At 43.3% G+C, this 17,271-nt stretch overlaps 3 protein-coding genes across 3 annotated transcripts; all 3 read right to left on the bottom strand.

Moving 5' to 3' along the window:
- Nucleotides 1-45: 45 nt before the first annotated feature.
- Nucleotides 46-6,086, bottom strand: p2rx5 (purinergic receptor P2X, ligand-gated ion channel, 5). Its single transcript, XM_084029804.1, has 12 exons — nucleotides 5,879-6,086; nucleotides 4,841-4,991; nucleotides 4,537-4,608; nucleotides 4,323-4,398; nucleotides 4,063-4,147; nucleotides 3,779-3,859; nucleotides 2,737-2,878; nucleotides 1,809-1,942; nucleotides 1,604-1,697; nucleotides 1,452-1,517; nucleotides 1,208-1,296; nucleotides 46-1,113 (listed from the first exon to the last, which is right to left on the bottom strand). Exons 1-12 carry the CDS (start codon nucleotides 5,998-6,000, stop codon nucleotides 861-863), a joined length of 1,365 nt encoding a protein of 454 aa, XP_083885930.1. The 5' UTR covers nucleotides 6,001-6,086; the 3' UTR covers nucleotides 46-860.
- Nucleotides 6,087-10,332: 4,246 nt separating this feature from the next.
- Nucleotides 10,333-12,027, bottom strand: LOC311025691 (polyubiquitin-B). Its single transcript, XM_084028761.1, has 2 exons — nucleotides 11,894-12,027; nucleotides 10,333-11,094 (listed from the first exon to the last, which is right to left on the bottom strand). Exon 2 carries the CDS (start codon nucleotides 11,084-11,086, stop codon nucleotides 10,397-10,399), a length of 690 nt encoding a protein of 229 aa, XP_083884887.1. The 5' UTR covers nucleotides 11,087-11,094; nucleotides 11,894-12,027; the 3' UTR covers nucleotides 10,333-10,396.
- A 1,978-nt stretch (nucleotides 12,028-14,005) lies between these two features.
- LOC311026169 (polyubiquitin-C) lies at nucleotides 14,006-16,849 on the bottom strand. The gene is made up of 2 exons (XM_084029543.1): nucleotides 16,697-16,849; nucleotides 14,006-16,011 (listed from the first exon to the last, which is right to left on the bottom strand). Exon 2 carries the CDS (start codon nucleotides 16,001-16,003, stop codon nucleotides 14,174-14,176), a length of 1,830 nt encoding a protein of 609 aa, XP_083885669.1. The 5' UTR covers nucleotides 16,004-16,011; nucleotides 16,697-16,849; the 3' UTR covers nucleotides 14,006-14,173.
- Between the last annotated feature and the right edge of the window lie 422 nt (nucleotides 16,850-17,271).

Below are 17,271 nucleotides of genomic sequence, written 5' to 3'. Positions count from 1 at the left end.
ACGTCAGTGTCTAGCACCCTCCATTAACAACCAGCTGGTGACCTGATAGTGAACTTGTCCACTCACAGTAGACTCGTAGCTCATCATAACTGTGTTCCACAGTGTCACAAGTGAAGAAGACTGTGTCATGGCCAATGCATGGCTGGTATATGAACACCAACATAGAGCAGGAAACCCATCAGCAGTGTTTAACAAAACACACAGGTACACGATACCAACAATTAAGACCGTTAACACATTTCCCTACATACTGCTTCCAAGGGCAGTCTTTTTAAAAGTTTTATCCTTGAATCCATGCGTATAAAATAATTTAGAAGTTATTTTGTAAACTTGTTTATTATTAGTCAAAAAATGTCAGAGTTACTGGATCCAATCATACATCCTTATGAGGTTCATTAATCTATCACGTCTAGTATTTTTGCTTAATGAGTCTGATCAACAGCCAAATAAGCTATTAAGCATTGATTTAATGACATGAGACAAATATAATTATTTGCGTTTGTAAAGCAGTCATCTGCAAATATTTGGTAATGCACTTCAAGTCTTAGGTCACTCTTCTAATTTCATCATCATTACCACGGTGCTTTTGCATATCCTTATTTATGGACCTGTTGTAATCTCCCACATCCCAGCTTTGGACCCTGACCCAGTCCCTGAAAACCACCTTTCCATGTATTTCTACATCAGCTTCCTGGCCCACTTAACATTTCTCTGGACCGACGTGTAGTCAGGACAAGCATCACTCAAGCTAGTGGCGTGCCAGCAGTCGTGCCAGCAGGTGAGAGGTGGACATCAGTCCGTCTATTGGTTCCACCTCTTGCAGACCACTGCAGGGGATTTATCTTGCTCTGCCTGCTAACTTAATTGTGTGAAGAGAAGGTGATATGTTGCTTTGGCTCTGAGCCTTGGGGAGACATGAGGGCAGAGTATCGCTGTCCTGTGTTGCGTGGAATCGTGGGACCCCGTTCGTCCACAGGCAGCTGGCCCTCTGCAGTCAGTTCAGTCTCTTCTGGCCTTTGAGTGGAGTTGGCTTCCTCTTTCTCTACAGCTGGTTTCCTGGATCTCCTTTCCCGGTGTCCAGTCTTCCCGTCCTTGGGTTTGGCCCGTTCTTTCCTGTTAAGTACAGTATGACAGATGTGCTAATACACGTGACGATAGGTTTAAACATGCCCATCATTAAAGTGAAGGTAAAAACAGTCAGTCATACTTGAAGTTGATGATTTCAAACTTCCTCTCGCGGTAGAAGGAGCTCGTGTTCATCATGTACAGTAGTATCATGTCACATGCAAAGGCTCCCTGAAAGAAAAGCAATATTTTCATTAGATACAGATAATCATTATTTTTGTTCCTGGTCGTCATTAACCACCCTTTGTAATATGATGTTTTTCAAACACAAGGCGTCACTCATCAGACCCTGACTCATCAACATAATATCTTAGTAATTTACTCACTGCACCCATCAGGGCAACACCCGAACCAATGGCAATTATTGTGGGAACGATGTTGAATTTTCCGGCCTGCAAAACAATAAGAGGCATTCACTGCTTCTGTTACCAGAATCACGTCTTTCCCTTTCAAACATCGCATCCTATCACTACTGTACCTGGCCATTGATCATTATATCGAAGCGGATCCCAAACACTTTATACAGAGTGCGAAAGGTTTCACCGTTTTGATCCTTGTAATACCGGGCATATCTGTAGGGGCACAGATCAGTTTGATGAAAGAGGAAAATAAAACATGTTAGACACAGAAAACAGAGTGGGCTGATTTATGCCTGGAGGGAATGAATGCCTGGAGGGACATACCTGAAGTTGTATCCTGATGTGACCGAGTTATTCAAGTTCATGTCCAATCGGGTAAAGCTGTACGTCGGGTTACATTGTGAAGAGTCCTTATCCAGATCACAGTTCCACTCAATGAGAATACCAACAGACCCACCCTGATGGACACAAACAGAGTCCCAGTCAGCCATGACAGTGAGACAGCATGCACAACACCAGGACCTTGAAACGGGAGAAGCTAGAGGGAAATTAGCCGTCATCATTTTTATCATTTACAACTTTTCCGACTGCGAATGTCAAATATAATAATAATAATATAATAATATAAAGTGTCCCACCCTAATAGGTGCAGCATGACTAATCAGGGGTGAGGAAGCAATGTATAATGTATTGAGATTAACATTTAGCTTGAAGTTTATTGCCTTTGTAAATAGCTGTTTGATAAAAAATGTTAGTTCACTTGCTTGTGTTTCTGAAGCTACCAGCCAAATCTTGTTTGCTCAGTTTTTAAAAAACACATAAATTCTCTTCCAGTACAAGCAGATTATTCCCTAAGAAACGGGCCAGCCTTGATTTCATGGAGAATGTCTGTAATTGGATATCAACAGGAAGTAGAGAGAATAGACAGAGAATAGAATCTAGACCAAAAACAGTTTAAACTCCTTCAATTTGTTCACAGCGATAAACAATCTCAAGAAATCTACCATCACAGAGAGATCATGAGAAACTGCTCTGATTCTGCTTCCCTTCAATATGAAAACCAACGTCAGTCTTAGCTTTGATTGCATGAATAAATGTATTTTTCTACTTCAACAACAGTTTCTAGTTTTGAAAAGAATTTCCATAATTCATAGATGTGATGGTCTATTATTATGATCAAGTGACTTTGAGGAAGCCAGGAACTGAAATCACTCCCACACGATCTTCATTGGCACTTCTTTACACCTTGTACCTTAGCAGCCATATCCTGGAAGTCATACCCGGTCCAGCTGACCAGATCTCCGAGGCGGAAGATCGGACAGTACAGGTGGTCTTCTCTGTCGTAGGAGCATCTTTTCAGGTAGCTGTCGTCAGAGGTTTCAAGGACGTTGGACCTGAGAGGTCAACACAGCAGACATGGAGCACATGTATCATATGTCAGATCTTTAGGAACTATGGTCTTTCACATTTAACCTTGTCTATGTTGAGTTTAACGACTAAAAGGCTCAACTTTCTGAAACCTTTCTCTGAAGTTATAAAGTTGGGGTTACCATGGTTTCACATGGAGGGTTGAGAGACATCTGGTCCTGCTAACTCAGGGTCACAGAAATCTCTCATATTGGAATATCTGCCCTTTTGACCTTTATCTCAGAATTTATTACCGCTTCACCTTAGAAAGTCTTTGACGTCTCTTACTCGGATTATTTTGAACTGAGCTGTAAACTCCTCTACACACACACACACACACACACACACACACACACACACACACACACACACTCACACACACACGGCAGCAGCAGCGTACAATATGCATACGTCAATCAACCCACACACGCTCTCAGCACTCTAAGACGTGCCGTGCTGCCATTTCGAGTAGCAACCATTAAAAGGGATTTATATGAGCAGCCGACCCCCATCAAGCATGTAGAGATTAGTGAGGAAACGTAACAGAGATGACGGGGTAATTAGAATAAGATCCTGACTAATGAGTGAGCTGTGGCTCGTGGCATCTCTCTGCTTTCTTGCAGGTCTTGTAGAGAGATGCAGCACAGCTCCCCAGCCAGCCCCCCGTCTGATCGGACACCTGTCCAGGGCAAGGTCCGCTGTCAAGGACGTCTCAGATGACTGTTTCACTGTCTCGCAGAGTGCAATGCACAGGCCGGTATAAATAGAAGGCTCCCTGCACCCTAAAGCTATTTAAAGCAGCCGTTAGGTCTCACTCGGTGATCTATGTCACGATGCCCCGGAGCCATAGGCACACCGGCTAACCAGCACCGCTCACACACACTTACTTGGAGAATTCAAACTTGGGAAAGCGGATGAAATTCTTGATGTAGATGGTGAAGTTTTCCGCCTCGCTCAGTAAGGGCTCGCTGGAAGTGAGAAAGTGAAAGAGACAGACAGCTGTGTGAGACAAAAACACAACAAGCGGAGCTGACAGGCTGCATTAGTAATAAATAGAACCTGCGAAATATCTCGGCCCCTGTGAGGGATCAGAGTGAGTGTCAATGTAGTAGCACAGAATGGCACATTTCCAAAAAGTTCTGCAAGAGAGAGGGGGGGGGGGGGTCCTCACGTGGGTCTCTTGCTGTATTCGACAGGACACCAGGCGTGAATCTCACAGGTCCCACTGCTGTTTAAACACAACCCGGTCTTTATTCCTGACGGAGAGAGCAGAGATTCTGGGCTAAAATAAGACAAACTGGAATACTATCAGATTTGCGTGTGTTGATGTATATTCATGTAACAGGAAAATATAATCATGAGATTGTCAGTAACCAATAGGATTGATTCCAGCCGGTAATTGAGGCTAAAACCTCAGTGAGTGATTCTCACCATGGCCGGCGATCACAGGCTCGCCCTCCACGCAGTCGTCATCACTTCGACATCGCCCGTTCGGCACCTTGAAACTCTGTGAGATATGAAAACTCATTATCTGGCACGGTGTACCCTCCAGCCATTTTTAGATATAAAGATGGAGATGGAAATAAAAAAACAGACAACACAATTAAAAGGGAATAATGAGATTGGCCTTCCTCGGTATACTCACCTCAGCGCAGAACCCCAGCCTCTGATTGGGGGTCTCTATGTAATTTGTTACTACGAAGAACACCTGCTCACCCTACGAAATGAAATTAGGTCCAGACAGCGAGATCGAGAAGCAAAAGGTTAAACAAATTAAACTCCTAAGAAGTTCAATATTGATAAATCCCTGGTGACAGATGCGGAGGCTAATGATATCCACCAAAGCAGGAACTCAATAGCCTCATAATCTCTCTTGACAGGAGAGTAATTGGGGAGTGCTCTGACATCAATATTGGTATTTTGCAAACTGGACAGACAGACGGACTCACATTCGGGGGTATGACATAATCCTCGGCGCTCCACAGGTGAAGCCCTGTTTCGGAGCTGTTGGTCAGTGAGACACCTTTGAGCTTGGTGATGACCGAGGTCTGGATGGCCTCTTCTCTCTCCTGGTAACCTTTCCTCACCACAAACACCCACCTGGGACATCAGAACGCCACCATTCAGTATGTTATACAGCCTTATGAAGAAGGTATACAACGGGTGACTGAAGGATGGTGATTACAAAATTAAACGCTTGAAATAAAAAAATAAAGGACAATTTCTTTTACACTTGCTTTGTGCATGAATTATGCATGATTTTTGACCATCATCATTTGATTATATTTCACAAAAAAGATGTATCTTATCTGTGACCCAATGAAAGTGATTTTCAGTATGTTTAGGTGTTTCAGTCATATTTTGATGATTATCTGGACAACATCATGACTTATATTGGCCAGGGACGTGACATTTCTCATATCGTCCCATGCCTAGTTGACTATCATTATTATATATAAAAAAATATGTGTCAGATGAAAGGAGATGTGTATTTTCTGCATCTCCACTGACCATTTCACACATGCATCTAGTGCTGACAGCAGCCCCTAATGAGTCCACAAAGATACCGGATAGAATATAACGCACGCTGTCACCAAATATGTGATCTTACAGCACTAAATAAGCTACACAAACTACTCCGTTTGAAAGGTCAAAGCAGATCCTATCAGCTCTCATCACACTCTCCAGTCACCTGCTCACTTTCCATCATCTCTCCTGCATACATCAGCGTGACATCACGGACGGTGGGATGGGACTACTTCCTGTCTCTACAGCTATTTCACACATTAATCAATCCGACAACTGTTTCTGAGACACAACCGGCTTTCAAAAACCTTTAAACCGGGTGTCGCTGCCACTTTAACGGCAACAAAGTGGAGGCTTTCTGCAAGCTCAACTATTTATAACTTTGTGAATCACTTTCTAAAAGGTTACTTTACTCCATGCCTGAAAAAGGGGGGAGGAGGGGGGCATGCATTGCACCTCACCCGATTATGTATCCGAGCACGGCCAGCTGATAGAGTCTAAATAATATCCCGATCCTCCTGTTTTCGGCGATGACATATTTCTCGGTCTTGTAGTTGAGGAGAGACACGAAGAAGCCCGCCATTCCTCCCCGCACGCCGGACCCGAGTGAGACAGCAGCAGCTCCCCAGCTGATATGCAGCCGACTGCAAGCGCTCCGACTGTCATGCGACGGGCAAACCCACTGAGAGAGGGGCTGCGGGACACCACCACCAACACCAACACCACCAACACCACCCCAACACCGCATGCTGGGCTTGATGGGAAGTCCATTCTTCTGATTCCTGCTTCAGTTCGGAAGTTTCACATAACTTTATAGAGCAGATGCCTTCATGATAAACCACTCTTTGTTGTTACCTTATTTGGTGAATATTCGTATTATCCTAATATGGCTTATAAATTAGGTATTACCATGCAAAAGGGCTTGAGTGGGCATGCTAGTCAGCTGTGGAGGATAATGCTATACAGTTATTAAGAGGGGCCCTCAACCTGTTGATCACATGATAAGTGGGCCAAACTCACATGTGCAACCATCACCATTGCCAAGTTAACTGGTTCCCACTCAGCCACCCAGAAGAGCTCCTTGTTGGGAAAAGCATGCAGGCCTACGCTGATACATCAAGTATCTGTCTGTCCTCCTGTGCTGTTGCTATTAGATTCATTTCCCATTGGAGACACTAAAGTCTCCATAATCCTTCATCTGTCACACCTTCCATACATCTTTACAGTTTTACTGCATATCCCTCAGTATATTTTTGTTATATTTTAAATTTGTATAGAATATTCTAACCAACTGGTTTAAAATAGTACACTTTTATGCAGCAACAGCCTAATTTCCCCATTGGGGTTGTTCACATCTTTCCTTCCACTGTCTCTTTTATGATATTAAAACGCCTGGGGTGTCTGACCGGGTAAAAACATATTCCTAAGCCAAGTTAACTGGAAGACATGTCTCTGGATGAAGGTTTAAGGAATGGGGCGCCAGCTTCACTGTATCTGTCTGGAGGCCCCTGGGATCAATAAGTCAGCTAGGTGTGTGCGTTAAAAGACAAGCAACAGGATGTCTGACCCATTAGGTGCTGAACTGAGCTCTGCGTTGATGGCACTGTGTATACATCTAATCTATACATTTCCATATAAGTACAGATACATAGTCCCTCAGCTTTAGGTTTGCAGGCCCCAAGGAGTGACATCAGCAGATAACCTATAGAAGGTAAACTATTCTAGCCTATTAGAATGGATTGGAGGCAGACCAACTCCTCTTGCACCTATCGAGTGGTTGGACCCTCAATCCACCAAAGTGACCAATTAGAAGAAGAAGTAGGTCCAGCAAAGAGGGCTTCAAAAAGGCACACGCAGGCAGGAAAAAGGTGGACTTCCTAACTGAATGCTCGGTAGGATTTGTCAGGTAGAGCACCCGGCAGAACTTTGGAGAAGATTGCCAGAGATTGGGAAGACCGGGGAACCACGCTGGTCCTGACGCAGGCTTGTCGTTTGTTTCAATAAAGATTGCTCTATCATCCAGCCTGGCTTCAGCTGATTCATTTATCACCGATCTACACCGACATCTTTGAGGGAGACAGCCCAGAAACAACAATCCCCTCCCTGCATCATCTTTTCTCTCTTTTCATTCATTTATTTGACTGATTATCTTCCATGGATCTCTGTTTAAATTAAGGCCCCTCAAATGCAGAGGTCACCACCAAACCACCTGCCAGAAGAACCCTTTGGGTCCTGTCATCCCGATCTTGTCTGAAGCCATCTACTCCTGTATCAGTACAATAGCTGTATTATAGCGTTGGGACTTAACATTTGATGTAGGGACCCGACTGACCCCATGACACCTCCCACTCTCTATGCACTGTACTCAGTGCAGATGGCAGGTGGGACCTTCCACACCACAGGGCCTAAACATCAGGCTTTAATGACAGGTGCATCTGAGTTGATATTGCAATTTATTTTCTAGTGAACCTGGGGATTTGAGGCTCCGGGGGGTCTGGGGTATTTGCATGCTTTGCCTAGTAGGTAATTCACCTGTGATCAGTATTGTAATTGCTGACCATTTTCACAGTTGTGTTTAAAATGATTCATTAGTGCCTCTATAAGGCATATTTTTATTACACTATTGAGACCTTCAAGCTTCTTGCTGAAAGTGTATTTTCTCCTTTCCTCCACCAGAGGGAGCTGTGGACTGAGGACGCTAGTTTAAAAAGGTCACATACTCTGGATACATAATACAGTTCCTCTTCTGAATGAAGACCTTTAATTCCCTTCTCCTCATTTGTCATGTTTGAACGGGTCAACCAGAGCAGATTAATCAATCAGTCCACCTCTGATTATTTTGATCATCTACTAATTGCATCTACAACGACCATCATTCACTGGTTCCAGTTTTTCAGTATTAGCTGGCTTCTTGAATATGTTGTGGTTTTGGATTGTTGGTCAGACCAACCAGGGAGTTTGAAGACATGAAATTGTGACAAACATATTTTGGATTATTTTCTGAAATTTACAGACCAACCGATGAATCGAGAAAATACTAGACTTCTATTAGATTTAATAGAAACACACTGTGTTGTTGAGTTTACTTTTTAGACAACAACCCTGGACGGATCTGCTCATTAATTAGCTAAATAACTGCATATTAGTCATAATTCACGGTGTATAAGTCTGTTTGGGCTGACAATTCAAATTGAATCGTACTGTATATTCAACAGGGCTGTATTAGAGTACAGTATATCAATCTGTCCATGTTTTTCCAGAGGAATGGCAGAAATGAATATGTAACAGAACTCTCCTCTCCTACTGTGTGTTTACATCCACTACAGGTGAGTGTTGGTGATTGAAATCACTTTAGAGTGTTGGTGTTTTATGGCTGGCCGACCTTCCCTCTGTCTTCACACAACCTGCCATACGGGTTTCACGTCCCGAGTGCAGCAACCAGCAGCTCCCTGCTGCTCCTCCACAGCCAGTAAGCCCCTGATTAACCACAAACACCCTGAACCGTCTTCACTGTTTAGTTTAGAAACAACATTTAGCATCATTGTGGGGGGATGACATCAATGCTGGGTCACAGCTACACAGAAAACACCCACATCTATTCTGCACACGTGTACTTTTTCCTGCAGTTCTAGTTCAAAACTCCAATAGGAAAATTATACATTTTAGAAGTATTTAGAAGAAGAGGCTGTACAGGCTCAGATGAATTGATTTGTTAGGATGAATAAACAATGTATGAATAATCTGCGTCAGAGTTACAGTTGTCAGGCTGAGCTTTATTCACCTTCTAAGGTTAATTAGAGGAGTGAAGCAGCAGGATTGTCAACACAAAGCACAGCTTAAAGGGACATGTAGGAAAAGATGCACATTATTAAAATACTGAATGTGAATAATTATTTGCCTTAATATCTGTTCAGTTACCGAACTGTATGAATGTTTGTGTAAAATACAAAGACACAGAGATATCGTTTTGCATTTTGACAAAGGAGAGGTCAAAAGCATAATTGAAAGATAATGATGTTTGAACAACCAGAAGATCCTGAATGAAGACAATGATTCTTTTCTCTTAATTGTTCCTGTTTGAAACTGGATATTATCGTCTGGTATCATATGGGTCGGTAACATGTCATAACATGTTTACTCACTAATTTTATGTGCACATTGCACCTTCAGCCTGTCAGATTAAAACTAGCAGGGACCTCACTGGACACTCCTTTAACCACAGAGTTATACAGTGGTATAAGGTACCTGCACTTTCATGCAACTTGAGGTTTGCAGTAAACCACTGACCCCTAGTGGTAATTTGTGACATTTCATGCTTCATTAAGTAGCCTATGAATACAGTAAGATATGAATGTGTTATGACTAATTTAATTTAATGCAGATTTTCATCCAGATTCAGAGTCCAACATGGGGCGATCAACAGGACACTATTTGCCCAAGAGGGTTTCCTTGCGGCCAGGATGTGATCCATGAGAATACTGATGGATACTCACTTTCTAGGAAGTTGTTTACAACGGCATGTTCAGAAAGTTCACAATAACGTTGCTGAGTAAAACCCAGTACTACGGGATTTTTTTTTATTTTGACATTTCTTATTCCTAACATTAACCTCAAACCAATTATCTTCACAGCTTTAAGAAATCAACATATCCACTGGCATTTAATGAAAAACCAAGCAGCAGGTTTTACATTGCAGAATCCTGAATTGCTTGCAGATGGTTGAGGAAATAAAGAGCATTAGAGCCCACTTGAAATTATATAAAATAATGTGTTATAATCATAGTAATTACATAGTAATTGAATGAATCAGTTCAAATGTATGCATCAGAAAACGCAATCTTTCCAATGTTGTGTTGATATAATATATAATCTTTCAGAATGTTTGATGGTAACATACAGAGGAAAACACACCAAATAATTTAATCTAATCTTTTATTTGATTAGGTTGTCATGTAATGCAATGAAAAGCATCAAATCATTTATTGACCACCCCTCAGACGCAGGACAAGATGGAGGGTGGACTCCTTCTGGATGTTGTAGTCAGAGAGGGTGCGGCCATCCTCCAGCTGCTTGCCGGCAAAGATCAGCCTCTGCTGGTCTGGGGGGATGCCTTCCTTATCCTGGATCTTGGCCTTGACGTTCTCAATGGTGTCACTGGGCTCAACCTCCAGGGTGATGGTCTTGCCAGTGAGGGTCTTGACGAAGATCTGCATGCCACCCCTCAGACGCAGGACAAGATGGAGGGTGGACTCCTTCTGGATGTTGTAGTCAGAGAGGGTGCGGCCATCCTCCAGCTGTTTGCCGGCAAAGATCAGCCTCTGCTGGTCTGGGGGGATGCCTTCCTTATCCTGGATCTTGGCCTTGACGTTCTCAATGGTGTCACTGGGCTCCACCTCCAGGGTGATGGTCTTGCCAGTGAGGGTCTTGACGAAGATCTGCATGCCACCCCTCAGACGCAGGACAAGATGGAGGGTTGACTCCTTCTGGATGTTGTAGTCGGAGAGGGTGCGGCCATCCTCCAGCTGCTTGCCGGCAAAGATCAGCCTCTGCTGGTCTGGGGGGATGCCTTCCTTATCCTGGATCTTGGCCTTCACATTCTCAATGGTGTCGCTGGGCTCGACCTCAAGGGTGATGGTCTTGCCAGTGAGGGTCTTCACGAAGATCTGCATGTTTGTTTCTGTGGAAAAAGGGTGATTCTATGTTATTAATACCCTTTTGCATTTTTAAAAAGAAATAAACACGATAGCAAAAATGAACTAAGTGCACTCTACAGATGTGTCAATTAGTTTGACCAGTCTACTATGAAATGCTGACTCACATGTATTTTTAAATACAGCATATGCAAGGTATACATTTAATATAACGGCATTTTGTTCCCGGACTTCCTCCCGACAGGTGTAACGTTGCACCAAATCGCCTACTTATCTTTTGCGTTTACAGCCGCCATTATTGAGATCATCGTCACGTATTATTTTATCTCACTACTAGCGATAAAAGTGAGCCGACGCCTCCTGTATAACGTGAACATACTGGCAGGAGGCCGGCGATTCGAGCACCAGCGCCATTTTAAAAATAAGGCATTGTTTGCCTTCGTTTTGTTCATAGAACGTTATCCGCTAATGGACGATGCAGCTAGAAATGTTGCACCATTGTCACTAGCGTCAGTTAACGTGGGCGTATGTCTCCCATATTATTGTTCCTCTTCACTAGCGATACGTAAATAAACCGAGCACGTTACTCACAATGTAGGTCTTCTACGTTGAAGATACAATATTTATTTAGGCTAAGAAATGCTATTTGACGTCGCTTGGTAACCTCGTCGTTGTTTACGAAGCGGTTAGCTAACGTTAGATGCTAAAAGCAAATAAATTACATTGATAAAATATTGTTGAAATATATGGAGGCGCTTAATTGACGGAAGAACAACACAAGATAACCTGACATACAGTATTTTTCATAATAACGATTGTACTTACAATATGGTTCAGTGTTGCGTCGGCTTCCTGGTAAAAACCTCCCTCTGACTGTGCGGTTGCCAGGGGGACGGGATCATTTATGCTGGAGACACGTCATCAAACGATATTCATCCGCAATTGAAAATAGTTCCCCGTTCTAGTGTATGGTTTATGGTACTTATTTTCCCAAATCTGGGCTGGAAATCACACAAAGATGATAAAACAGGGATACAACAGGCCTAGAAAGTACAATTGATTTTTTTCTTTCACCCAATCTGTTAGATTATAGCTGTTCTGTAAAATATACTATGATGCAGGTTGTTGTCAGAATATTTAAAGCGTCTTTTTTCATAAATTCTTTGTCATCCTGCTAGTCTTGATGTGTAAACTGAAAGCAGATGAAGTCTGCAATGCTAAACTAAATGTCTTTGGTAGGATAAACATCTGACACCAGATTATCCAGATAACAGTGTTAAAACAGTTTAATTTGGGATTAAATGGTAAATACCACAACACAATCCCCATGCTCTCCATAATCCACTCTTCTTTCCTTACTGGAGATTACAGTGTCACCACTAACCTTTACCTTTGTTGTGGGTTCAAATGTAGGAAAAACTTCCTTAATACTTGAGGGCCAATTTTTAAACGAGTTGTCAATCCTGTGTATGCACAAAGGTCTTATTCACACATTGATCCTATTCACATGATAGGCTGCACATTGGAAATAAGCATTCCACATATGTTCTGCCTATGATTCTAGCTGTCTGGATGTCTTGATGACCTTTAACACATTTTGGATGCTATGCATATCCATACAAACCTCAGCATGATACACACCTGGCTTCCTTCATACCTGCTAATGGTCAGGACATAAAACAATCTAAATGTTTGTGCTGCAATCTGATATACCTCTGTAATACAAAAAGCTTCCACATTTTCTGTCTTGGAACAGACAAGCACACATTGTCATCTGTTCCAGATTAGGACAAAAATGAAATAATCCAAAATGAATGTTCCTGTTTCCTTATGGTCGAATATTTTCCATTTTTAGTTAAAGATGGTCTTTGTTCGATTCTATTTGCATGCACCGTCAAGTCTAATCATTTGATATCATCACTTCCTGCTTTTCCCCAGGTATGCCAGCACTCTTCTATCAGCATTAGAGCAAACTTTTTCTTTAATTGATGTTAGTAGCCTATAGTTCTATTCCTGGTACTTCAATCCCATTTTCGGGCCATTGACGGAAACCTATGTAACAGTTCAATCTCTTGCCAATAGATGGCACAAAATCATCATTAATAAAAAAAATCATTCTACCTTTCCAAGTGTTTTGACAGAGAAAGCTGGCATCCAGCTCTATAAACTGTCTGCAGGAATAATGCAGTTAATTCACTGACTAGAAGCCTGGTGGTTGTTTTAATTTACCCGTTATTAATCACTACATCTACGATAGACATCTACATGCATCAATACACCATTACAAAATATGCATGCTTTGGACAGCATCTTACTGAATCAATGGGCTATTATGTACTTAGATTCTCATATTTATATGGGGTTTCCATATCAATTACATTATCCGTTATGAAAATGCTGGTTTGATTCTATTCTATACATTATGTTTCTCAAATACAACTAATGCCATGCATTTGATGGTAGAAATGACAGACCACAATGCGCAGAGTATGAGCTGGAACCCAGATGCATGTTTTCTTGAACGCTTCATTTTGCAACAACCACCATTTCAGCTCACTAAAAATGAACAGATATATCCTTATATTAACACAGTGCTGTTTTTCCTAAATGTGTTCCTACACTTTGTTGGTAGACTAAGACATCTCATGTGTTGATGCATATAGTAAGATCTGTATTAATAAAGCATAGTTTTCAAATAGCTGGTTTGTTGTTGGCTTGACATCATGTATAGGATTTAAAGAATGCACCAAGTTCAATTATGCCCCTGCTTCAGATTTAAAAAATATATATATATATATAAATGTGCCAGTTTTCATTATTGCCATTTCTCCCAATTAACATGCGTTCATGATGTCGTTTTACTAAATTTAGCTTGTGTCACGCTGATATCATGGGCCCTAACAGATCTGCAAAAGAAATGAATCCACAACAAGTACATCAGTTTAATCCTTTATTATGTGTGTTTATCAGACTTTGGTCATGTAACGGTTAACACCTTTGTCATGTGTAACAACAAATTTATTAGAATACGGCATGTATAGCTTGTCATACATAGCACATTTACTTGAAGGAAATAAGTTTAAGAACATGGAATCATGAATAATTTTACTGCCCGCCCCTAAGACGCAGGACAAGATGGAGGGTGGACTCCTTCTGGATGTTGTAGTCGGAGAGGGTGCGGCCATCCTCCAGCTGCTTGCCGGCAAAGATCAGCCTCTGCTGGTCTGGGGGGATGCCTTCCTTATCCTGGATCTTGGCCTTGACGTTCTCAATGGTGTCACTGGGCTCAACCTCAAGGGTGATGGTCTTGCCAGTGAGGGTCTTGACAAAGATCTGCATGCCACCCCTCAGACGCAGGACAAGATGGAGGGTGGACTCCTTCTGGATGTTGTAGTCGGAGAGGGTGCGGCCATCCTCCAGCTGCTTGCCGGCAAAGATCAGCCTCTGCTGGTCTGGGGGGATGCCTTCCTTATCCTGGATCTTGGCCTTCACGTTCTCAATGGTGTCACTGGGCTCAACCTCCAGGGTGATGGTCTTGCCAGTGAGGGTCTTGACGAAGATCTGCATGCCACCCCTAAGACGCAGGACAAGATGGAGGGTGGACTCCTTCTGGATGTTGTAGTCGGAGAGGGTGCGGCCATCCTCCAGCTGCTTGCCGGCAAAGATCAGCCTCTGCTGGTCTGGGGGGATGCCTTCCTTATCCTGGATCTTGGCCTTGACGTTCTCAATGGTGTCACTGGGCTCAACCTCAAGGGTGATGGTCTTGCCAGTGAGGGTCTTGACAAAGATCTGCATGCCACCCCTCAGACGCAGGACAAGATGGAGGGTGGACTCCTTCTGGATGTTGTAGTCGGAGAGGGTGCGGCCATCCTCCAGCTGCTTGCCGGCAAAGATCAGCCTCTGCTGGTCTGGGGGGATGCCTTCCTTATCCTGGATCTTGGCCTTCACGTTCTCAATGGTGTCACTGGGCTCCACCTCCAGGGTGATGGTCTTGCCAGTGAGGGTCTTGACGAAGATCTGCATGCCACCCCTCAGACGCAGGACAAGATGGAGGGTGGACTCCTTCTGGATGTTGTAGTCGGAGAGGGTGCGGCCATCTTCAAGCTGCTTGCCGGCAAAGATCAGCCTCTGCTGGTCTGGGGGGATGCCTTCCTTATCCTGGATCTTGGCCTTCACGTTCTCAATGGTGTCACTGGGCTCAACCTCCAGGGTGATGGTCTTGCCAGTGAGGGTCTTGACGAAGATCTGCATGCCACCCCTCAGACGCAGGACAAGATGGAGGGTGGACTCCTTCTGGATGTTGTAGTCGGAGAGGGTGCGGCCATCCTCCAGCTGCTTGCCGGCAAAGATCAGCCTCTGCTGGTCTGGGGGGATGCCTTCCTTATCCTGGATCTTGGCCTTCACGTTCTCAATGGTGTCACTGGGCTCAACCTCCAGGGTGATGGTCTTGCCAGTGAGGGTCTTGACGAAGATCTGCATGCCACCCCTCAGACGCAGGACAAGATGGAGGGTGGACTCCTTCTGGATGTTGTAGTCGGAGAGGGTGCGGCCATCCTCCAGCTGCTTGCCGGCAAAGATCAGCCTCTGCTGGTCTGGGGGGATGCCTTCCTTATCCTGGATCTTGGCCTTCACGTTCTCAATGGTGTCACTGGGCTCAACCTCCAGGGTGATGGTCTTGCCAGTGAGGGTCTTGACGAAGATCTGCATGCCACCCCTCAGACGCAGGACAAGATGGAGGGTGGACTCCTTCTGGATGTTGTAGTCAGAGAGGGTGCGGCCATCCTCCAGCTGCTTGCCGGCAAAGATCAGCCTCTGCTGGTCTGGGGGGATGCCTTCCTTATCCTGGATCTTGGCCTTCACATTCTCAATTGTGTCACTGGGCTCAACCTCAAGGGTGATGGTCTTGCCAGTGAGGGTCTTTACAAAGATCTGCATGTTTGCTTCTGTGGAAAATGGATATCAGAGTATGTTATTAAAATCCTAATTCATGTTTAAAAACAAACCTTGTAGCAAAAATTAACTGCAGCACTCTGGGACAAAGTGTGAGAAAAAAAAAAAAAAAAAAAACAGGTCTATAAAATTGTTTAGTACTCACACCAGTTACAATTACATCTTAAGTTATTAAAAATGTCGTAAAATAGTCTTCATAGATTCCACATTAGTGTGCTGGAATAACATCAAATGATGACCACACCTCTAAAACGCTTAAAATACTGTAGGAGGAGACCATTAATGTGGAGCTCTGAGCGATCAGCAGCTCGGCAGCCATTCCGCCCCGAGCGCCATTTTGAGATCATGTTGACCTTCCTTTTGTTCAGCTAGCGTTCCTCGCTAATGGACGGTACTGGAAATGTTGAGTCATTGCTATAGCTAACATTAGCGAACCATCAAATCGACGAGGAACCGATTGACGCCGAAAGTCATAGAAGACCTGTATAGTAGTGTACATAAACAGCGTGGTTCCTTTTTATGGTTTAACGTCCATTTGAGGCAGATTGCGGTATTGTTAATACACTTCGGCGAAGCTCTAACGCCCTGGCTGTGGTCACCAAAAAAGAGACTAAAACATCGGCTGTATACATGCTTGAACATGTAATAATAATATAGGTTAAGAAAATAGTTACTTACAATCAAGAAACGCAGTTAACACTTTGTTTTCGCCTTGCGTGGTATTTCTTCCTGACGTCTTCCGCTGTAGAGCTATACTGCGGCAGGGAGACAACACAGTATTATATACCGCAGTCTGTATCCGCGATCTGCCGATATCCGTCCGCATTCGAAAATAGTCCCCACTGCTCCGAATCGCTCTATTTCAAGATAATATTTGCATTTTAACAGTATTATTAATTTCAATAAACATTCGTTTACTCATTAGCGTACCTGTTAAGTCAAGCTTATTATGATTGAAAACGATATTTTGACCGTATCCTACTTGGCGGATTGATATCTCACTATGCGACGGATCTGGTTCGAGAATTTGCTAGAAGCACCGTAGCAACAAAAAACCTTCCCCGAGCTTCTGATTGGATTGCATAGTTGTTTGTTTGACCAGCGATTGGTTGCTGCGTTACAGCAGTGAACAACGTTAATGTTCCTTACTAAAAATACGTTTATTAGGATTATAATTATTTATTTATTATAAAATACAAAGTGATGACGATAGTGTAGCCAGGCGCATTCATGCGGTTTTGATCCTGTACTGT

The sequence above is a fragment of the Eutrigla gurnardus genome (assembly GCF_963514095.1).
Source record: "Eutrigla gurnardus genome assembly, chromosome: 15".
Classification (NCBI taxonomy): Eukaryota; Metazoa; Chordata; class Actinopteri; order Perciformes; family Triglidae; genus Eutrigla; species Eutrigla gurnardus.
This window is presented reverse-complemented; position numbering and strand designations above follow the sequence as displayed.

Excerpts from the sequence above, each read along its gene's own strand:
- LOC311026169 (XM_084029543.1), bottom strand. The coding sequence starts at position 16,003 with ATGCAGATCTTTGTAAAGACCCTCACTGGCAAGACCATCACCCTTGAG.
- LOC311025691 (XM_084028761.1), bottom strand. The coding sequence starts at position 11,086 with ATGCAGATCTTCGTGAAGACCCTCACTGGCAAGACCATCACCCTTGAG.
- p2rx5 (XM_084029804.1), bottom strand. The coding sequence starts at position 6,000 with ATGGCGGGCTTCTTCGTGTCTCTCCTCAACTACAAGACCGAGAAATAT. Across the intron at positions 4,609-4,840 it reads ATTATGTCATACCCCCGAAT|GGTGAGCAGGTGTTCTTCGT; the intron begins GTGAGTCCGTCT and ends TTCATTTCGTAG. Across the intron at positions 3,860-4,062 it reads GAATACAGCAAGAGACCCAC|CGAGCCCTTACTGAGCGAGG; the intron begins GTGAGGACCCCC and ends TCTCACTTCCAG.